This window comes from Crotalus tigris, unplaced genomic scaffold (genome assembly GCF_016545835.1).
Source record: "Crotalus tigris isolate CLP2741 ecotype Arizona unplaced genomic scaffold, ASM1654583v1 scf7180000018371.15429387391:27106975, whole genome shotgun sequence".
In the NCBI taxonomy this organism is placed as follows: domain Eukaryota; kingdom Metazoa; phylum Chordata; class Lepidosauria; order Squamata; family Viperidae; genus Crotalus; species Crotalus tigris.
Window position 1 is genome coordinate 13,527,198 of NW_024096970.1, and position 23,814 is coordinate 13,551,011.

Consider the following 23,814-nt stretch of genomic DNA (forward strand, 5'->3'; position numbering starts at 1 on the left):
GAAAAATATTGACTTGAACACAGCCAATTTTCTATCACTAGAGCTGATCACTACCCTTTTGATTATTGATTCTAAGAAATTTAATAACAGGTTCTGCAGCCTGAAAAAGTTTGAAAGCCTCTGCCCTAGAGTGCCGCACAAGCCTATCAATATCTTTCTTGTGAAAAGATGATAATAATTTAGCAACAACATTCACAGTCTAACTTTGGAAGTAAAAGGAATTATTCTGGCAAGGCTGCCTAATATAAAATACTGTGCAGTAGTGCCACACAAGAATTTATTTTGATGAAATTGTGCATAGCCTGACTTAGAAAGCTTCATAGTTTTTTAAGCTATTGATATGTTAATGTTGTATTAAGCAATTTACTTACCTTTATTTTAAGCGGGTGTGTCCAACTACTAATGTTGTTGATTTTGAAGGGCATTTCAATGGACATTTCTAAACTGAACTCTCTGTCATAAGATAAAGAGAATCCACATACAGTTTAGGACACAGCTAAGATATAATACAAATTTAGATAAGTAGGCAGATTATTTTAAAAAATAAATCCATTAAAGCAGAGGTCCCCAACCTGTGGGTCATGGCCCACTACCAGGCCACGACCTATTGGCCACTGGTCCACGTGAGTGGCTGGCTGGTACTTGCATGAGTGTATGCGTACACAACTCCACTCGCACAAGCATCACGAGTGTCACAGGCATTCGCAGCCCCACTTGCGTGAGCGCCGCCACAAGCATCACAGATGTTCACAGCTCCACTTGTGTGAGCATTGCCACGAGTGTCTTGGGTGTTTGCAGCCCCACTCTCGCAAGCATTGACACAAGCATTGTGGGCGTTTGAGGCCCCACTCACGTGAGCGTCACCACAACCATTTGTGGCCCCACTTGCAAGAGTGTCGCCATGACCACTTGCAACTCCACTCTCCCCGCTCCAGGCAGCCCCCAAAAGTTTGGGAAACTCTGCATTAAAGGACCCAGATATGAAAGGTGAGCAGTCAGCTCATGTGTTGTTTACGTTTTTGAGAGAAATTATGGGCTGCTGGCTAGACTAGAAAGATGAAAGTTGACACCAGTAAACTACTTCTATAATATACCAAGGAAGCTTAATGGATGGTAAGAGATTTTAGGGAAGATACAGAATGTTAATAAATAACTGAGATACTCAGGTAAATAATTAAGCAGATTAAGATATCCCATTCAGAGAAACAAAATTTGGGTCACAATGAAAGTCACATTTTTGATATTTATTATTATATTTTTAATAGCAGGGTGTCATTTCGATTTTTTCCTCTTAAGAAAAAAAGCATTCTTCAATCATTCAGTCAAACAGACTGTCTATCTACCTATTTAGCTACCCACTAACCTAGCTTTCAGAACAATCGTGAGATAAACGTCACCTCTCACGATGTTTCTGAATGGTAGAAAGGCTGGAAAGAAGCTCAAATCTTCAAGATGAGAGCTTCTTTTCTTCAGCTCACTGCTTGAGTTGTCTTCTGCACAGGGGGTGGTGGGGAACTCCAGTATTGGGCTAGAAAAAAGCTAGCATCCTGAAGCTCTTGTTTTCCAAAGCCCCTGCAAGTCCTCTCTCCCCAAGTACATGGAGGAGATGGAAAATCGTTTTGCAGGAGGCAGCAGCTTGCAACCTTTCCTACTGGTTTCCCCACTGACTTTCTGGAGAAGCCAGCAGAGAAGATTACAAATGGAAATTACGTGATTATAGAATGCTTGGTAACCGGTCATAGGTATGAAGAGGTTGCCAAGCACCTAAAATGTGATCATGTGACTACGGGGATGGTGCAGCAATCATAGCTTTAAAGATGGGTCATAAGTAATTTTTCCCAGGTCTCTAGTAACTTTGTGGACTACCTCTATCTAAGTTTTAACCTGCAAATAAAAAAACTGTGGCAGTTCACCAACTCACCTTTTTGCTTCTGTTTGTCTAATGCAAATTTTCCTTACTGAGTCCTAGTCAAAAGATAAATATTAAGTTATGAAACATCATGCTCTGGAAGATGACATTTATCTTGGCAAGGGTATATTAGTAAAACTTATTCTTTCTTTCATTGATCACTTTGGATTTTCCAGTACAAGAGAGTTACCAGAAAAGTTGATATTCAATAGAGGCTTACATTAATTTAGGGCTCTTTCAAAGTCACATTCCTCCTGTTAAGCACATTAAGTCCATAACAAAGTAAACTATTATAAAGATAATTAGCTTGGTTTGCTGGTTATAAATGCAAACCATTTCCTTAAGCACAGTATGGTTCTGACCATATAGTTTTGACACTTTATAGCAGTCAACTATGTCTCTTTCAATTATCTTCAAAGAAGAATAAATGAGTTTACATGGCATTTCATTAAACCAGAAACTTATTAGTAACATTAATTAGCAATGTCTTAGTAAAAGCATACTGACTTGTGTGTTTTCATGTAATGCTTTGTCTTGTTGCCAAGGAGTTACAGCAGTTGGCAAGTGAAAGCACAGATTTCCATTCTCATAACTGAGCTCTGTGATGTAGGTGATCTTGATAAGCACTTTTGTTGAAGGTGGCAAGTTTCCAACAGAAACAGTAAAAATGTCCTGTGAAATAAGGTTTCAGTTGCTTATAGAATGATGATTTTACAAACAATAGTACAAGCAATAGTATTGGATAGCAAATGCTATTAATGAAATGTAGTTAAGCATAACTTTGCAAGCAAAAGGCTTTTGGTTTGATCCCTGACATCTTAATGTAGAGCAGAGAAAGAGCTCTTTCTGAAAAGCTGCAGAGCTACTGCTATCGGTATTAGTTGGCCACTGATAACCTAGAACAGAGGTAGGCAACCTTGGCTCTTTTATGACTCATGCACTTCAATTCCCAGAATTCCTGAGCCAGCTATCATGAGTCATAAAAGAGCCAAGGTTGCCTACCCCTGACCTAGAAAAACCAACGTTCTACCTGAAATCCCATGTTGCACAGTTTGCTTAATCATGCCTTACAATAAACACTTACTGGATGGGTTTACACAATGCACAGGCCCTAAACCAAAAAGATCAAACCATACATTTTTTGATTTGATATGTAAGGCAGCTTCCTTAGTTTTAACCCTGAACTCTATTTAATGGCAAAGAGAAAGATTACCAGGAATGACTTATATCTTATTTTAGATCTACGCAGAAGTTCAAGCTCATGTGGAGAATCAGGGCTGTGACTTCCAGCCCTTTCTGAGGAATCTGCTCTATTATTTGAATGTTGAATCTATGCATGTAAAAGGTTAAATAATGGCACCTGGAGCAAAGTTTATTAAACTGAAATGTTTTGTTACTCATTCAAGTAACTTCTTCAGTAAAAATAACAATTTTAGGCATAGAGCCAGAGAGTTGTTGGAATGAACTAACGCTTGCATTTTGATGGAAGAAGTTACTTGGATGAGTAACAAAACATCTCAGTTTAACAAACTTTGGTCCAGTTGCCATGATTTAACCTTTTACATGCTTTTGGCCTGGATGATTGAGTCTACATTTACATAATGTCAGATCTATCTATAAGCATGAAATATACAAAAATGTCCATATAACTGAGCCTATATACTATAACTCTGATGACAATCCGCATTTGCTTCCAATATGTCCAGTGCTATTGAACAGCTGTCCTTAATTAAGCAGAGAACAATACCCTTACTCAGTGTTTGAATCATAAGTACATTCTCAGAAAAAAGACAATCAGCATAGAACAAAGGCACATTAACCGCACAACATACAGTGACCAGATACATTGTAGTGCATTGTGAGCTACTTAAGAACCATAGAGAACAAAGCATAAAGGGAATGACTTCTATGAACACTTTTTCCTGTGGTATGTGTGAAAACTGTATTTTAAAATAAAGTGCCTGTGAAAATACCAAATACTTTTTAATAAATTTGGATATCCCAGAGCTTTTTCTGAACATGTAGGCATATTCTTTTAGGGCAGTGGTGGCGAACCTATGGCACGCGTGCCAGAGGCAGCACTCAGAGCCTTCTCTGTGGGCACATGTGCCATCACCCCAGCCCTGCCTCCCCCCATGGTCCCCTCCTCACCAGTAGCCCCCCCAGAGAAGAGTCACCCCCAGGCACGGTCTGCGCGGGGCAGCGCAGCCAAGGACATGGCAGCTGGGCAGCATGGACAAGACTCTGCCCTCATGCCCCATTGCACACAGATGATGCTGTAGGGTGAAGGCAGAGGGCATGGGTGCCATGGTGCTGCAGGGCTGCCTGGGCGATCTGTTGCGGTGGGCCATGGAGGCGGTAGGTGACACTGTGGGTGGGGGAGCGTTTTTTGGGCACTTGGTATCTAAAAGGTTTGCCATCATTGTTCTAGGGATACACGTTGAGCAAGTAGATCTCCCAATAGTACAGAGCTACTTATTTAAGGAGAGTGTACAGAATCTGAGGAAGGTTCTCATGATATTATTTCCCTAAGCTGTCAATAAATTTTTTTTCTGCCCATTCCAAAAACCAGTGTTGCTCTCTGCTGATTCTTTGGCATAAGCAATTGTGCTGATTCTTCTGCTGATTCTTTGCCATAAGCAAAAAACAAACAAACAAACAAACAAACAAACAAAGAAGAGTTTATCTTTCTCAACTTGGATACTGTTCTGTCTTATTAAGTGTCTGCTGAGTGGAGCTAAATGAATTCTATATCTAGAGAAGGTATGTATGCATGTTAATATTTCCAGTTTAGAGACTAGCGTAACTTCAGAAAATGGAGTCCAACATGTATTGTCATAAATTGTACAATAAATCTATTTATCACTTACGGGTGCATCCTGATCCATCATATAAGCTCCATCGCCTCGACTGATGGCCTCTCTATATTCTTGATGTGCTTTTTCCTTTTCTTTAACCTATTAACATTGAATTACATACAATACTTATCTTGGTTTGAACGAAAATAAAAATACGGTAACATACATCACTATGACACACTCCATAATAATTCTTGGGAAGCAGATACGGGAAGTTGGTGGGCTAATGTAGACAACCATCTTATTAAGTGGTTACTTGTGCCTCAAAATAGTTGCTATTTAGAGAAAGATTTCATTTTAATTTATTGGCAACAAAGACATAGTAAACTCTTTTGAATCCAATTTAGATGATTCTATCAGAAATGATGTCCTGCTGAAAGTAAAAGGAGACAATCTCCAAATAAAGTCTAGAGCCCCACAACTCAAAATAAAGTCAAGCCCCACATGTAGCAGATGATGCTCAATGTAGGATCTTTCCTTCTTATTCTTTTAAACATTTCACAGTCAGGAGGGAGCTAGCTATGCATATACATTGTTATGGATATTGAATTATTTTTTTACTTTTAAATATTTATTAAGTTTTTCTAGAACATTATAGTTCTTATTCTTATATAAAAATATAGCTTACTACAAAGTTAGAGGTTCTGCCATTACTATATCTAGGATCCGAAACTATCTTGTTCTACCATTGCTCCATTTCCTCTTAAAATCCTGCAGGAGTGTAGTTCAAGCTAGCAATATCAATATATCCAAAGAGAATTTTCCTTTCATTGCTCCTTCAAGCAATATCAGGGCCTGACAGAGTGGGGCCATTATCTGGACCACTAGGATGATCAAAGAATCCCCCAACTCAATACTCTGTATGGCTATTTATCCACCATATCCGTAGCAATAGAAAAACCAATACAAGACATGTATAAAAAACTGCTAAAGGGAATCAAGCATTAACCAAAGCAATCGGTTGTGTGCTTTCATTGTGGAAGTAATAGATTGCTGGCTTGGAGAATGTTAACACAGTTCTCATGACAGGCTAGGAGCAAAGCGGGGTTGTCCCCGAGAAATCCCAAGTTGGGAAATGTTGACCTAAAGTCATGTAGCTTTCTGCCACTGCATCAGCTTACCTCTCCTATTATATGCTTTCCTTTAATGAATGCTTCAAATCCACATACAGCAGCTGTGTCATCCAAAGGGAAGACATATTTTGCCTCAATGGGACTCTCTGTTTCATTTTCATAGGTCTGAAACACCACAACCTGAAATATAATGCAATACATTTTATGCATTACTTTGGACAACACAGAGGTTTTCAATAAAAAGATTCTTAAGGATATAACTTCGATACCAGGATACAGCCCAAAGAAAGAGAACTCAGAACAATAATAAGTCAATCAGTTGTGGTAGAAAACTGTATCCTGGCTGAGTATTATATGAAGACAAATTCTCTGGAATTTTTTTCCATTCCTGCTCCTGGCTCAAAAGATTTAATTTCTGTTCTGATTTTCTGATTTTATACTGAATTAAAAATGTGGTAGTAAAAGATGTTTAAAGAATTAAAATTACAATTTTTGAAGAATTAAAAATACAATTTTGAAGAAATTTGAAGCACTTCTAGGAAAAACAAAAAGCATTTTACCTCTGCTATAAAGTCTATTATTCTTCCTTTGATTTGAATATCTTTAAGAGGAATTCGATTTCCAGCTCTGTCCAGTAGGCCAGCAGAAATATCATTCAATAGATCACAGCTTGGTACTGTATAATCTAAATGAGACAAGTCAAAGGTACACTCATGCTGTAATTAGAATCTTAAACTAGTGGTCTCTTTTGAGAACGTTTCCCTGCTTTTCCTGGCATTTAATTTTATTTTCCCTGAAAGGTTTCCCCCTTCAACTGCCCTTTCTTCTCCCCTTTCTCATCTCCCAATTCCCCTTGCCTTCCTTTCTCCCAAGGATCTTGTAATTTATATGTGTGTATGTGTGATGTTAAATGTGGGTGCCTTCTGAATTGTGGGTCCTGAATAAGCTTTGGAGGCATTATTGTTCCAAGTGGTTCTCAGCATCACATTTACATAAAAATAGCTCTCAACTCTTTGGACCTTAACTTTTAATTGTAAAAACAAAGAAAAACTATTTCAATATCTTAAGAGGCATGAAGAATGTTTATAAAAATAAGTATAAGAACAATAAATTAACTAGATCTCCCAAAGGATTTCTTCAAGGGCAATACAGAGTTAAAATCACCAAAATGTAAGTGCTGGGAACTATGATGAAAAATTAGTGCTATTGCTATTGCATACTTTGGCCACCTAATGAGAAGGAAGGACTCACTGGAGAAGGGCCTAATGCTGGGAAAGATTGAGGGCAATAGAAGAAGGGGACGACAGAGAATGAGATGGCTGGATGGAGTCACTGAAGCAGTAGGTGTGAACTTAAATGGACTCCAGAAGATGGTGGAGGACAGGAAGACCTGGAGGAACATTGTCCATGGGGTCGCGATGGGTCGGACACGACTTCGCAATTAACAACAACAACAACAACAACAACAACATTGCTATTGCCTTGACCCCCTATTAGAGGAGCAATTAATCCTCTTGGTATAGGGATAAGCACCTTCTTGCAGTTAAAATCGCTTTTCTCTTTTTCTCTATTTTTTATTGTTCAAGTGGCTGCAAGGATAGGGACCTTGTTTTCAGCCTTTTTTCCTTGTTCAGAGAAATTAAAAATAGATGTGCTAAGACTTATAGAAGTATAACACCTATACTTTTTAAAGTTTGAGATTGCAGAAAACAAAACCAAAATGCAAGTTCAAAAGTTATATCTCTCAGGATTGGCAGCCTGCTGGTAAACTTCAGTATGAATCCTGGCATTCTGTGAAGGTGACAACATAAAGATAGGAAGCCACAAATAGCCTACAGACATCTCATTATGATTCTGGTGAAAAAACCCTCTGTATATAGGAAAAAAATCATATTCAGAGAAAAGCAGTTTAGAGAATACCTACATTCCATTTAGTTCTACATAATTACTTTCCCTATTTTAAAAATGTAGAAGAAAAGAAGAGGTTTTAGAGATGGACTTATAAAATATACTTATGACTTTATTTGTGAACTGGACAAAAATTAAAAATTGATATTTATTATATTTTGCATATTTGTGCCAAATTAGTGCAGATGTATTTTTATCAAAAGACTCAAAAATAAAAAAAATCAGTTTCAGAAAATACCAATAAAACAGACTTAACTGATATTGTGGGTAATTTCAAAAATTATTTCTCACCCTTAGACTGGTCATCATCTTCAAATGAAAGGCTCAGGTCTTCTAATCCAGTCTGAATTATTGGTTGGAATACTTTAATTTTGTCATTAACACATGAATATTGAACCACATATTTGATCTTGACCTGACTGGTTCTGTACACTGCAAATTCATCATCCTTATTGGAAGAAAACAAAATAAAACATATATTTTAGGAACCTAACCATACATAAACTGATCCTGAAGTCCTACTCACAGTTGCAAAAAGTCAGGTTAGCTAGAGAAAAGTTCAGAATACTGAAATATTATACCAATTTAGCAAACTATTGCTTTCCTTATGAACTTTGATGAACTGCTTCTAAATAGTCATTTGAGGACTTCCAGTAAGGATTCATGGCAAAGTTGATGTCTCAAAAGACTACGTTACAGCAATAGCACTTAGACTTATAGATTGCTTTACAGTGCTTTACAGCCCTCTCTAAGTGGTTTACAGAGTCAGCATATTACCCCCAACTATCTGGGACCTCATTTTGCCAACCTCAGAAGGATGAAAGGCTTGAGCCGGTCAGGAATGAACTGCTGGCGGTTGGCAGAATTAGCCTGCAGTACTGCATTCTAACCACTGTGCCACCACTGCTCTACACTGCAAATTCATTATGGCAAACATCAACCACTACAGGGTGGATTCTGGTTAATGAAATCTCTTTGGAAATAGGAGAGATAGAAAAACTACCCACAGCTGCTGGTCAGCTGCTTCTTGTGAGGAACTGGCTGGAACCAAAGTTTTTGTAGGTGACTCATGAGTTGAGCAGCTGGAAATTGAGAGATTCCATCTAAGTACACAGCTATAATATAGTCTATAAGAGCAGGTTTGCCAAGCCTCATTTCTTAATCACTTTCAGAAATTGCTTCTTAATCACTTTTTAACTATTAGGAACATTTGTAATGGCGTTTTAAAATACAGGGTTGATATCCTTTAATCTTTAGTGAAAGAAGTTTTAAAAAAAGTTTTTAAAACTGTCCTAAGGATTTAAAAAAATATTATTTTCTCTTGGAATAAACAGCAACCGGGTGATTAAAATATAGATTATGGAAAGTCACAAATGAACTAAAGTTCAGATCGATTTCAAATAAGATTTTGAAATTAACTGTTTTATGCTTTAATAATTAAAAGGGATATACAAATAATAAACCAAAAGACTGACTAACATAATTTTCCAATACAATGGTACCTCTGCACTCATTGTTAATTGGCTCTGGGAGGTGTGGTGAGTACTAAACACAATGAGTACCAAACAATTTTTTCCCCATAAGGAATAATGTAGTGGGTCACAAGGCAGCCAACAAGTTCAAGCTTGTGCGTTGAGTACCAAACAAACGATGAGTACTGGAACAAAATGTTCATATCAAAATGTGCTGAGTACTAAATTCAATGAGTTTCAAATCAGTTGAGCCAGTGGTGGGATTCAAATATGTGAACAACCAGTTCTCTGCGTGGATGCCACTTCCAGAAGTCTATTCTGTGCATGGGCAACAAAAAATTAGCTACCGGTTCTGCCAAAGTGGTGCAAACTGGCTGAATCCCACCACTGAGTTCAGTACCATGGTACCATTGTATTGGATTAAAAAAAAATCTAGTTTTGAAGAATTATGTGAGGACAAAAAAAAAGAAAGAAAGAAAGAAATCAACTTCTAGGACAACATTTGATGGGATTAAAGACCAAGATTGCTAAAAGTACGAAGAAGAAATGTAAAGTTAGTTTATTTGATCAAGGGTAAAATAGGTATGTTGCTATTTGTGGTAATCCTTAATGGACTTTTTTGACACCAGAACTGAAATATTTGTTTATAGATAAGATATGAGATATGGGAAGAAAAGATCATTTGTTGCATTTTAAAAGGTTATTAGTTACTATAAATGTTCATACTTTTTAAAAAGGGAGAAGTTACTTCTTTTTATTTTTATTTTTATTTACTGTATTTTTATTTTTTTTACTTTCTATTCTTTCTTTCATTTCTGCACTTCCTATTTTTATACTCTTTTATTGCTTTTCAGTTTGGATTAGTTGTTCTTGTTTAATTGTAATGTTTAATAAAATTATTATAAAATAAAAAAACAGTTAATTGAAAGTTTATTGGCTACACAGGACTGTAAACAAATCTCTTCCCTTCCTAAGACCTATTCTCTCATAGAACTCTGTTAGAAATAACACATGTTGGGGAATAATGCAGAGCATCTTAAGCATATTTGAAAGAATGGAATGTATGCACAGTGTGATCCTCTTTGGGGAAATGCATAAAGCGGTAATATTAACATCTGGAACTTTGCTGCTAAAATGGCAAAAATCATGCTTCTCTGGAAAATGGATTACATCAGAGAGGGACTAGGGCTTATTGGATTTTAAAATTAATAATGGTTAAACTAAGCTAACAGCTTTTACTTTTAGCCATTGGCTCTATGCTCATTTTTAACGTTTTTACTATTAGCTACAATTAGCTTGCCTTTTTTTCTCCTTCTATTCTAGATTATTCACAACCAACTGGATCAAATACCTCAAAAATAGTTTCATTCTTTTCTGTTCTACGGATTCCATGCACACTACCATGACCGAATGGTGGTCCTTCCCTTGAAAAGTAGCAGTATTCCTCAGTCTTCCAACATTTTCCAAGTGCTACATCACAAATGAGCAACAGTCGAGTTCCATCTGTTTCACATGGCTGGGAGTATTTAATGCTTGCTCTATTAAAAAGAGAGAAATGCTTGCTTATTCCAAATGCTTTTTTTCATAGCCATATTTTAGATTAACTATTTTAGTTAAAGAAAAGGCAAATTAGCTTGCCAATTGGCCTTGCTGTCCTAACCACCTCAGTCTGAGCCTTACTGGTTCCGTTTGGACTGTCATGTCTTACATAACAGTTTCTAAAGCAGGGATATGCAACTTTTTAATCACCAGAGTTACATGTAGTTTGGGGGTGTGTGTGTTGGGACTGGTAGAAAGAGAAAAACTTACCTGGTTAATATTTGTTAGGTGTATCACACCGTTGTCTCTCAGACACATCTTAAATAATCTTTAAAATTAATTATTCTCTTCAATAGACAATTATCTGCTCTCCATTGGCCTCAAGTCAAATGTGAAGCTGATGCAAAGTGAGGGTGACCCCAGCAGAAGGAAATGGGCTTATACCAAGAATATACTTGCTTTGAAATCAGGCCAAATTGGTCAAAGTTTATTAAAATTGATCTGAATCAATTCTGTATTTCTAAATGCATTAGGATTTACAACTCCTAGAATTTTTCTTGTTTGGCACCTTTTTTGAAATTCAAAGAACTATGGTTCCAGCCCATCTCGAAGGCATTAGATTGGAAAAATCTGCTCTAGTCCAATGCCAATTCTATGTTCGTATTTATGTAGGAAAATATACAAATTAACTGCATTTTAGTCCACCATATTATAAAAAAAAACACACATACACACAATACTGCTGTTCTGAAAAAAAAAAGTCTTCAAATCTTACCTTACAGAGTTGCTGAAATAAATGCCATTGCCCAAGTACCCAAAATCTGTTCTCTCTAAGGCATATTCTTCAGCTACCTTTGGCAAAAGCAGTCCTCTAAAAAAAAATAAAAAGATTAGCAACGTAAAACATATGAGATACCAAAGTAAATGTTTCTCTATTAGCAAATTCATTTTGACCAGCTGTTCTTTTGGAACTGGGTAACTAAGGAAGAAAGAACAGCACATACGTGCTCTAAAAAATTTCCCATTCTTCTCCTTCACATTTACCTTTATCACTTATCATCATCATCATGATCTGAAGCTCAAACCACATGTACTAAATGCAAAATATATAGCTGCCTTTCCACTTTTTTGTTTTAGAGAAAATATTCATTAAACCTAACATATTCAGGAGAGATAAAAAAATAAAAACATCCATTGAACTCAATGGATTGAGTCATCACATGTTTAAGTAAATAAAGGAATGTAGCTTGGTTCAGAATAGGAGGGTTGTAGGAAATTCATTAAAAGAACTCTGAGTCTACAGACTCTGATCATTTCTGACCCTTGGGAACAGAGCTTTGTATTAATCATTGTCACCAGCCATCTTCTAGGGAGTGCCTCACCTGGTATCAACTATTCCAGTTCCAGAGAGATAGGAGTCTGCCAACCTGCTACCTTTCTGGCAATCAAGAAAAACTAAAAACAAAAAAATCTATAGCTACCCCTTAGCTGTATAGAGTCAAGGCATGGGTTTGGACCTATTGACTATTCCACTCCATGGGAGAGAAACCAATTTGGCAAACTGCAGACTTTTATAGATAGTTAAACTGTATTAACAGGAAAGATAAATTTTAAAGCTTGTTCTGACCTTAAATACAGAATTTGATAGTCAATACTAAAAAATATAAATTACAATGCCCTTCTCATGGGGAATTGAGAAACAGCAAATGAATGAAACAGGAAAAGAATCCAATATAAAAATAGATACAAGGATTTCAGCAGTGCCTAAGAGACCAATGATCTGCTCCAAATTATTTAACAAAAATATAAAAAGACCAGAAAGGGCTAATATAAATTCCCTGAAGATTCTCAATAAATAAAATGCTTTCTTTAAATTATACAGGAAAATTAGAGACAACTGTCACCAAGATACAAGGAATTTAATTTTTTAAAATGAGTTTCTTGGCTAAAACCTTTGGTTCCTATTCTAACAGACACTAGAGAACCCTGGAAAGAAATGTTCCTTCTGTTTCAATTGTTAGTAATCATTCCTTTTCCCCATGAAATCACAATTCAACTAGAAGATGGTTAGTGATGTTCTCATCCTTTCTATCTTAGCCTAAGCTTAGCTGAAGATGTGTACTAGGTATCTCTGAGCTAGTCTAACATATAAGAATGAGCCTTGTTTTTCATAACACTGTTATTTTGTTCAATTGCCTTATAGCTATGTCCCATTTAAAGTAAAGCAAAACAAAGCAAACCTACAAAGTTTCAACAGATAGAATGTAATTCAAGCTGTTACCTTGAGAGGATTCCTACAAAGTTGCAAACAGACGATCCATGGAATAAAGATTGAACATTGCCAAGATTTTCCTCAAACACCATTTCTTCAGTTGGTCTGCTGACTTTATATATATTCAAAACCTGTATTAGATTTTCACTGCAAGAAAAAGTAAAATGGAAATAAATATTCCATTAATTTTCTATTAAAAATGTATAATCAGGCCACAATAATTCCAATTGAAGAATCCCTAATGCCACTGAGGATCTATCTCTTGTAGAATATAGAGAGATTTCCGTAAGTCAATAGCCATGACAGAAGCATAACCCTTTCAACAGCAAGGGATACACATGGCCTTTGAGTGCCTGGCCAAGGGCCACATTCCAAAATACAGTGCTGAGGCCAGGAGAAACAGTAAATTTCATTTCATTGGATTGTCATCTTCCTTCTTCTCTCCCAATAACAATTTCTATTTAGTAAAAGCTGTTGGGCATTTCCAAAACCCAAAAGCTGTAGGCTGCATACAGGTTCCTGACACAATTCAGTTTTGGACCTAGCTGGCAGAAAACCTGTTTTCATTCCACCAGTTGCTTAACTACTTTCCCCATTTCACAGTCTCCAAGTGTGGCATTTTGCACTTTTTTTTTTTTTGCTAGTTTGTATATAGCACTTAGTAATAGCACTTAGACTTACATATGCTTCATAGTGCTTTACAGCCGTCTCTAAGCAATTTGAGTCCTCATTTTATTGACTTTGGGAGGATGGAAGGCTGAGTCAACCTTGAGCTGGTGAGAATCGAACTGCCGAATTACTGGCAGCCGACAATCAGCAGAAGTAGCCTGCAGTACTGCATTCTAACCACTGCACCATCACAACTCATAAAAAAAAATGGAACCTGCATAATACAAATCCTGAAAGCTCATACCAAAATGAAAAATTACCTGGAGTTTTGTTCCAGCAAGTGTTTGACATTGTTAAACTCTTCACTTTCCACATCTAGAGCATCAATCCTGCATCTTAAAGCCCGATACTTAGAAAAGGATGATGGGTTAAGAATTGACATGTTTATTTCACTAATATTCAGCATGTCTCTAATCAGCTGTAAAAGTAAGATGGAATTGACAGTTGTTACATTTCTATGACAAAAAAGTCTACTTATCAATTGATTAAAATATTTATTCCACTCTTTGCCAGAAGACCAAAAAGTATGAAGTAAGGCAGTGCAGCTGCTGGGAGTCTTCAGAACAGTATCAACAAAGGACCCTTACAATTATGATTTTATAGATCTGTGATATAGGCGGAAGTAATGAAATAGGTTCATTTTAACAAATTAGAATTTTAAAGAATGCTAAATTAATGGCCCACTTTGTAAAGGTATGAGTAACTCACTATAAAGTATTTTTGTCTCTACCCGACGTCCCATGGAATGTATTATAAGAGCTTGGTTTCAATTTGTGTATGTTGGAATTGTAATATAAGGGAATATATGACATGTTTTGAGTATATTCCTGCAATGACATAATTTTAGGTTAACGTTAATAAGAATGCAAAGCACCCAGAATTGCTTGAGATGGACAGCTCTGATTGTCTTTGATTGTCTTATTCCAACTGAAAATGTCCTATGGAACTTGATTGAAAACCCTGAACTGCAGACATGTATTTGTTACCTATTAATTTTTAAAAACCAATGTCTTGAAAAATTTGAGTAATATGATTCCATGCAGTCAAATTTTAACTTGTTCTACTGAGCACAGCTATTTTTGTTTGTTTCTTTAGTCCTGTTTCTGTATCCTGCTGTTTATAATTCTTTTATTTTATTTTTATAAGATTTTGTTTGAGGTGTTATTTCTAAACTATTCAATTACAGAATAAAATCAACTTTACAAAGAGATCAGCAAATCCTAGCACTGGCTGAGGTTAAATCAGGTATCTTAACTTGAAAGCCTATATTCACCAGCTGCAATTTCAACAATATAAGGCACAAGGGAATGTCTCCTTAAGAGCCAAAGTTCCTCAACTTGATATATATTCCAGATACATGAAACCGCAACTCTTACAATTCTTAGCCACTGGCTATACCAGGAACCAATATAAAAATCAACCAATAAATATTTTTGAGAGTTGTAATTCAGTTTATGACCTCAATACCTCAAGTGATTTTTTTTCTTTCTATGATTTTGACTAATTTGAAGTATCTTTCAAGCATAAAGTCATATTTGTAGTTGATTGAACTGCTGTGGAATCTTATTATATTAATGATTCTGCTTATATATAGGAAGCATTGAAGTGTTAAACAAAATCTGATACTGTTACCTGACAGAGATCCCGTTTAGTATATATCAACTCTTTGCTAACATCATCATCCGAAACATTTTGGTGGGGTATGATTTTATAGAATTCTGACATGACTGCGGACAGCTCTGTTAGAGATGCTGTTTCTTCCCAAGACTTCTTTGCCTGAAGAAGAATGCCTTCAGCTCTGCTCACCTTTTAAAAAAACGTTGTATTAAAGGCTTTTTTTAAAAGAAAAAAACATTATGACATATAGGAAGAACAAACTGGGGAAATCTCCTGCCATCTTCTGAACTTCCCTTCACAAAGCCTCTCACAGATGCGTGAACATTTTTGCACCTAACTGGTATGTTGTGAGAGAAAAATATTTTTTTATTACTAGTAATGGGTTGATAGAACCTATAACGACCAAAAGGAGTGTAGAGGTTACAGGACTGGAAAGACCTGGGTCCAAATCCCAATTTGACCACAAAATTCACTGAATAATTTTCAAGCCATTCTCTTTAACTGTGGGAATAAAAAAAGGGAGAATAAATCCCCAAGTATCTTGCCTTGAGCTCCCAATGAACAGTTGGTTGTTAAGTATCACAAAATAATAAGTAGGTTAAAGTAAAACAAAACATCATTTGAATGCAGTATCTGCACACATTCCACAGCCACATAATTTAGTAATTTCCATACAATAATATGTGTGCTTCAATAAGGAATAGACAAATAATAATTTATGCAATTACATGATATGCATGTTTCATGACATACTAATCCCAATTGTGGAGAACCTTGTCACAACTTAGAGATAAAAATATCTTTGCCTAACATTTCATTTCTCTTCACAACACTAGAAGAACTAAAATTTCCAAGCAAAGTTGCATACATCATTGAGGCTGATTGTTACGTGTTTATCTAGCAGACCATCCAGGTGTCCAACTGCTTCGGTCCAGATAAGTTCCACAAACCTACCAACTTTTTCAGACAAAACAATGGTATTGACTGCATCTGCTACAAGCATCTGTAAATAAAGAATTAAAACTAAGATGCTAAAAGACAATCAGCGATAAAAAAGTTAAAAATAAAGACAATTCACTAATTAACTGCTCGTATTGGTTGCATTCAAATTAAACTACATAATACATTCAAAATATATATTAAAAAATATGAACAAAGTCCATTTATTTCTACTTTTAATCTCAAATGCCTTTTAAAAATATGTTTAAAATTCCTGAAACAGACCTAAACATAAACATATCATTTTTTTAAAATATCTATTTTTATTTGCAGTATTAGTAAGGTACAATCCACAAGCATAATAGCGGCAGTGAGAAGCCATGCTGCTTATGGCTGAGAAACTGCTTGTGGTATAGCACAAACTACTACATATAAGAGGGATGTGAAATGCTCTGGATCTGACTTCAAACAACAACCCTGTTGGATATGACCTCTGAATTAAACAAATAACTAAATCGTAGTGTCTTCTTGATGCGTTTCTTTTCCTTTCTGTATGTGACTAGGAAGAGACTGAGTGATTAGAATGACCCAAGCTAATTCTGGCAACTAAAAGGAAACAATTGCTATGAGAAAAACTAATATTTGCATTTTGCTTTACATAAAAAAACCATTACCACAGAAATCTGAAGCTTGAAAAACTTTAAAGTCTTCATCATTTAATGAAACCATTAAATAAGAGTTTAAAAAATATGCTAACCTCTTGTAATTTTTCTGATACTAAATATTCTGCTTGATATGGAAAGTCTTTTCTTAATTCAAAACCCGTCTTCTTTAAATCCTGAATAGAAAGGGCATAGAGTCTTCTAGTTTCTTCAGAAGTCTTAGCTGGCATCAGTCGTTTTTGTTTCTAAGGAAAAAGTATGCTATTAAAATAATTAATTTAAAAATAAGGAGAAAAGTTCACAGAGAACCCAATATTTATCTTATGGTATTACCTACAAGGCTGCCATTTGGAAAGGAATGTGCCTCCTTTAAACTTCTGTCTCTAAACATCTGTCACAGTTTTGCACTTGAGAACAATAATTCTCTTGACAAATCTAGTTATTGACACAGCATACTGATAACCTGCAAGAAACTGGGAAGTGGTGAGGGGAACAGCAACTAAACTAATTTCCTATTTCTGCAGAAACATTTTGTGAATAAAGGAACTTGATCTGATTCAAAAGTTGAACATTTTTCAGATGGAGAAAATTGAAGTCAGATTATTCTGACTACTTTAAAAAAAACATAATTATAAATGGCAACACAAACTTATAATAATACCTAGGATGATTCAGTGCAGATTAGAAATCTACATGGACAAGGAGATGTTAGATGTTCAAGCTAGCGGAGAGGAGGGGAACGACAGGGAAGGGCAGGGGAGGGGACGAGCTTCATTGATTATGGAAAGGCCTTTGATTATGTTGACCATGTCAAGCTATGAAATGTCTTCAGGAAAACATGTTCAGGAAAAGAAGCCACAATCTAGATCAGGGATAGGCAACCTTGGCTCTTTTATGACTTATGGACTTCAACTTCCAGAATTCCTGAGTCAGTCATAAAAGAGCTGAAGTTGCCTATCCCTGATCTAGACAAAAGATGGGGAAATAGAATGGTCCAGATCAGTAAAGTATTGAACAAAGCTGTATATTATCTTCTTATTTACTCAACCTATATGCTGAATATATATTATGGGAAGCTGGATTGGAAAAAGATGAGTGTGGTTTTAAAATTGGAAAAGAAACAACAATAGCCTGTGATGAAATTGTTAGCTAAAAATGCAAATAATCTGCAAGTTCTAATAATGAAAGTCAAGCACCACAGCGAAAAAAATGGGACTAAGATTAAAGAAGGTGAAATGACCAAAGGTTTGGCAAAGAGCCTTTGAATTGACCATGAACATATTGAAGTGGTGGATAGCTTTTGCCTTTTAGGATCAAATATGAACAATAAAGGAACCACCGGTAGCACTCAAGAAATACATTGCAGAATAGCACTTGGCAATTGTTAATTAGCAATTAATTGGAAAAGATATTCAGATGTTATATCTATATCTACAGAGGTCAAACCCGTAGGTTTCCCTGCGACACTTTATGGAAGTGGCCAAGAAGAACAGAAAATGTATTAAGGTTTAGTTTAGGACAAGATTCCTGAGAATACTGTGGATTACTAAGGAAACAAATAGCAATAGAACTAGCAATACCACTTAGACTTATATACCATTACATAGTGCTTTACAGCCCTCTCTAAGAGGTTTACAGAGTCAGCATATTGCCCCCAACAATCTGGGTCTTCATTTTACCGACCTTGGAAGGATGGAAGGCAGAGTCAATCTTGAGCCAGTGAGAATCGAATTGCTGGAAGTCAGCAGAACTACCCTGCAATACTGCATTCTAACCATTGCGCCACCACGGCTCTTGTGAAATCATAATGAATCATAAAACAATCAATCCAAAATTCTTACTTGAAGCACACAAGACCAGACTCAAATTACCATACTTTGGATATATTATCTCTAATGCTGGCAAAGATGGAAGGAAAGAAAAGATGATACCATCGAGATGGATGGACTCATTTGTAGTGGCGATGGGTACACCACTGCAAAACCAAGTTAAGGGCAGATCATCTTTGAAAAGATTTATCTATGGGATTGATAAGAATCAACACCGACTTGATAACAAATTTGTCAATCGATAAAAACAACAAAATACTGTATCACTGTAACTAAATCAGGATGAGGAAAAACAGTTGCTCCTCAGCTGCTCTACTGCAATCAAAAACCAGATTCGATGTGTAATCTGATCAATAGGGATTGGGAACCGGTTCAGAGGGCTGGAAAGAAGAATTAGTTCAGGATACCAAGCATATTTTGCTGCCATTATTCCTGCCTTTGCAGCTATTACCATACTGTCTAGTAATGACTGGAGTTGTAATCTCAAACATGTGGGGGAAAACAAAGATAAGGTAGGTAGGCCTTGACTTAGAACAGTTCATTTAGTGAGCATTCAAAGTTACAACAGAACTGAAGAAAGTGACTTATGACCGTGTTTCACACTTAAGACCATTGCAGCATCCCCATTGTTATGTAATCAAAATTCAGACACTAGGCAACTGACTTATGTTTATGACAATTGCAATGTCCTGGAGTCATGTGGTCATCTTTTGCAACTTCTGACAAGCAAAGTCAATGCGGAAGCCAGATTCACTTAACAACCATGTTACTAGCTTAACGACTGCAGTGATTCACTTAATAATTGTGGCAAGAAAGGTTGTAAAATGGGGCAAAACTCAGTTAACAAACTTTGTCTTGCTTAGCAAGCGAAATATTGGGCTCAATTGTGATTGTATGTCAAGGGTTATCTTTACTAGGATAACCAGTAATATGATTTTTTAAAATTTATACTTAACTATATTGATAACTAAAACTATTAGTCCTTTAAAGTCCAAAACAACACAGCAATATAAGATTTAATCTACAACAATAAACATTCAATAGCATTCAAGATGACAAAGAAACTAATATGTATCCATAAAAGCCATCCAAACGTACTGGGCGTCCTTCCAGCATGCTGTAATGTGCTCTTATACAAAATGGGTAACTGCACTCCTGCTGAAAGCATTGCATTTCAAGAACAACATATTCACCATGTGCTGCAATCTGAAAAAAAAGGCATTATAATTAAATGTACTTGGCTAAAGCAATATAATTAAGGACAAAAATTAAACCAGAAAATTTATTGATATATTGAATATATTAGTTAAATTCAGTCAGTGTAATTATACCTAAAGTATTTATTTTTCTATCATATTAAAAATATTTGATGGCAACTTTTGGATGTTTCTTACTTTGAAACTTTCCATAGGAAGCTATCTTTTCCAATTGCTTTGTTAAAAATCTGACTGATAAATGCAGTGGTGAAAAAAAATTTCAGTAATTTGTTCTTACATCCAGAAAGAACGAACTATTTTTGATTCTGGCTTCCACTGATCAAGTATTGTTAATCATAATGAATGAAAATTCCTTGTTTGCATAGAATAGCATAGCAACCTGAAGTTAATTTAAAGTAGAAAATAGATGTTTCTGGTCACCTCTGGAATTTTATTAAAGGAGGACAGAATGAGTGTTGGACCCTTTTGTAGATTGTTTGTATAATGCTAAATCATATCCAAATATATTAAGTGAATATAAAATAGATGTAAAAGAATATTATGTATACATTTCTTTGTTCATTTATTAGTTTCCCAGATGCAGATTGTTTATCATGCTTCTTGGAATTATTCATACAGCAATTATTATACAATTACCTAGTTGATGGTACAACTAATTTCTAGTTACAGCAATAACTAGAATAACTATAGTTTTAATGGCAAGCAAAAATCAGTGGCTTAATATATTTGAAATACATTTATAGATTGTAAACGATGCATGTATAGTTTACCTTTGTGTTCCTGTACAAATAAACACATAATTTGTATAAGTTGTTTTTATGTGTATATTATGTTAGAAAGTACAATAACAAAGAAAAATTACCTTTTCAAGGATGTCATATTTTGCAAGCTCAAACTCTTTAGGAAAATATGGAACATATTCATCATTCTCTGAATACCATCTGGAACCAAAAAAATGTCTTATTCGTTGCTGAATATGGTTAAGACCATTGGAAATAATCAGATGGCTAATAGAAATAATGAGATTTAACTTTTCCAAAGCCAGTGACAGAGTGTACTTCCAAAGGAGGCTCTAGTATAGTGCTACTCTCCAAAACTGTACTACATGTTATCAGGGTTAGACAGGGAAGTTGATTTTCTTCAGGCTCGGCTGTGGTAAGCTTCCCATTTATGACTGGGAACACAGGAGATCTGCCAAGCTAGGAAAAGGGCAGTTTCTACTGACCAGATCTCACACCAATTTCCACTTCCAGGGTCTCTAGTTCTCTCCATTCTCCACAGCAATTAAGCCCCTGAATTTCCATGGTGTCCTCATACTAGGCTTCAAGACAGCTTTGTAGCTAATTACCTGCACTTCTTAAAACCCTGTCTGTCAAAATAATAATTGTGATGCAAGGTAAGTGGGGAGGGGGAGAGACACATCATAGTCCTTTAATACTCCCAGAATTGTTAGGAATCAGGCAACATGCAAGCTTAGCAACAACAACAATAATAATAATATGGGGAAAGCTTTTTAGTTTTGGTCAGCTTATCAGAATATTCACAATGGCTGAGGGAAGACATTTAATGACCCAATTGACACCCTCCATTGTTTTCCTTCAATATCCATGATCCCCAGCTAGCATGAAGTCCAATACATCTTGAGTGTACTGGGTACAAACATAACAATAATTCTAATTCTCATCCCTTCCACTGACATCATCATATTAGTCTTACACTTTATATGGCCTTTTGCTGCTAAAAAAAGTTTAACAATAAATATACCGTCATTTTGCCTCTCCTCTGCAAAAGGAAAAAACATAGAATTTATCTAGTCAAATGCAACAGAGAACTCGCAACTCTTTTGTCTTTTTGTAGAGACAAAATAAAGGCAATTCCTATAATTTGTTGCCTTAATTGAGCATGCAACAAAGTGACCCTAGAATATTCTTCATATAATGCACTGAATTCTATCTCCAAAAGATTTCCTTGAAGAACTTGGTTTTGTTTTTAAACAAAATGATACATAAAGGATTTACCTTAGTTTTTCTAAGTTTCTGCTGTCATCCCATTTATGCTTGTGATTCTCCTCAGAAACATCGTTTTCCTTAGGGCTGTCATCGCCATTCATTAAAGTCGGCTCCGTACCTATTTGTCATGCAATGTTTATATTTATTAGCTTGAATGAGTATAAGAAATATAACCAGAAGTTGCTCTAAAACCTAAGGAAGATGGATTATCAGGGCCAATCTTAACATCTGGCAGAGTAAGGCAGCATCTCAGAAACAAAGGACACCAACTTTTTTTCTGATTTAAAGTTATTTTGGACCTTTCAAGGAGAGAATAGGGTGCTTATGATGCTGCTGTGGCAGTACGAAGGATGCTTCTTTTGCTTTTTGTGGCAAAATGTCTTAGACTGGGAAGATTTTACTGAAATTCTAACTTCATATAAGCTGTGGTGGCACAATGGTTAGAATGCAGTACTGCAGGCTAATTCTGCTGTCTGCCAGCTGCCAGCAGTTCGATTCTGAGTGGCTCAAGTTTGACTCAGCCTTCCATCCTTCTGAGGTTGGTAAAATGAGGACCCAGATTGTTGGGGGCAATATGCTGACTCTGTAAACTGCTTAGAGAGGGCTCTAAAGCAATGTGAAGCAATATATAAGTCTAAATGCTATATCTTCATATACAGTAATGGGGAGAAAATTACCTATCTGCCACATAGTTCAGTACTTTTAGGTTACTGTTATAGATGGAAATTCTTTTGAATAAAATATATCTAATCCAAAAGAAACTTCCTTACCTGTTTCACAGGGCACTGATTGGGATAGCTCATAGTTCTCACATTGTAGAAGTCTTCTTTCTTTGATTGACTCCCATATGAAATCAACATTTACTATAGGCAGTTCATACTTCTGGATGGTTTTCAGATGACTGGGGCTGAGTGCATCAGCATCATCAGTGACAACATGAGTGCACTAAAATTACATTAGGGACCAATTCATCACATGAAGCATTACTCTTACTGATCCATGCTTCTACAAAACCAGGTTCCAGTTGTTTTTAAATAACTGAACATACATTTGATCACTTTTAATTGCTTTCTTTCTCATTGACAATCTGTTTAATCATTTATATAATTTTAATGCATCTCTTTACCTATCTACTTCTTGGAAAAAAGTAAATTCTCTCTTTGAATCATATTTGAAGGTTTCTTACTAAGGCATTTAAGTGATTCAAGTTTGTTTTCTTCTCCCTAATCTCAGGAGGAATTTATTTACAAAATAAATCTCAAAAAAAAAACATATATCTTAAATTGCAGCTTTTCTAATAGAGATTCTTATTTAAAAATGTGTATTAAAACACAAACAGTTAATCTAATTCATAGTGTTAATAATTTTTTAAAGAAACTTTTCTCATAATAGATAGAATACAAAGAGATTTTACATTTCCTATTTAACTCCTACAAAAATTCAATTTCCTTCATTTCTGTAACATGACATCCCAGAAGGAGTAAGTTAACATCTGTGATATAAAATCTACTCTCTTACATATAGAAGACATAGGACCCAAACTTAATCAGTCATGTTTATCATTCATTGAAGTAAATATTTTTTTCATTTATCCAATTGTATTTCATTCTACCCCGAAATTCCTTTCTTGAGTTTGCTGTTCTCCCTACCAAAGATCCAAAGAAGTATGGCTAAACATACCTCTTGATTTAATCCAAATGCAATCTGCCCACCATTTTCCTTAATGGACTTCTTCAGTCTGTTCTTTTCTAGAATTGTTAACTTTTTGATTCTCAGAAAGAATATGCACCTGGCAAAAGTTGCAATTGTCATCCTGCAAAGCAAATTTCAAATTAGAATAG

At 35.7% G+C, this 23,814-nt stretch overlaps 1 protein-coding gene across 2 annotated transcripts in view; it reads right to left on the reverse strand.

The window, feature by feature from the left end:
- Positions 1–23,814, reverse strand: part of PARP4 (poly(ADP-ribose) polymerase family member 4) — a 50,913-nt gene that overhangs the window by 23,393 nt on the left and 3,706 nt on the right. For both annotated transcript variants that reach the window (XM_039351503.1, XM_039351501.1), the window contains exons 2-20: positions 23,654–23,786; positions 22,744–22,918; positions 21,983–22,091; positions 20,827–20,905; positions 19,846–19,953; positions 17,014–17,163; positions 16,186–16,320; positions 15,333–15,506; positions 13,961–14,118; positions 13,041–13,178; positions 11,535–11,630; positions 10,572–10,758; positions 8,040–8,196; positions 6,401–6,525; positions 5,889–6,020; positions 4,780–4,866; positions 2,417–2,581; positions 1,922–1,965; positions 372–453 (exon numbers count right to left, since the gene is read on the reverse strand). In XM_039351503.1, the coding sequence (XP_039207437.1) occupies positions 372–453; positions 1,922–1,965; positions 2,417–2,581; positions 4,780–4,866; positions 5,889–6,020; positions 6,401–6,525; positions 8,040–8,196; positions 10,572–10,758; positions 11,535–11,630; positions 13,041–13,178; positions 13,961–14,118; positions 15,333–15,506; positions 16,186–16,320; positions 17,014–17,163; positions 19,846–19,953; positions 20,827–20,905; positions 21,983–22,091; positions 22,744–22,918; positions 23,654–23,785 (2,433 nt within the window). In that variant the 5' untranslated portion in view covers position 23,786. The remainder of the gene's footprint in view (positions 1–371; positions 454–1,921; positions 1,966–2,416; positions 2,582–4,779; positions 4,867–5,888; positions 6,021–6,400; positions 6,526–8,039; positions 8,197–10,571; positions 10,759–11,534; positions 11,631–13,040; positions 13,179–13,960; positions 14,119–15,332; positions 15,507–16,185; positions 16,321–17,013; positions 17,164–19,845; positions 19,954–20,826; positions 20,906–21,982; positions 22,092–22,743; positions 22,919–23,653; positions 23,787–23,814) is intronic.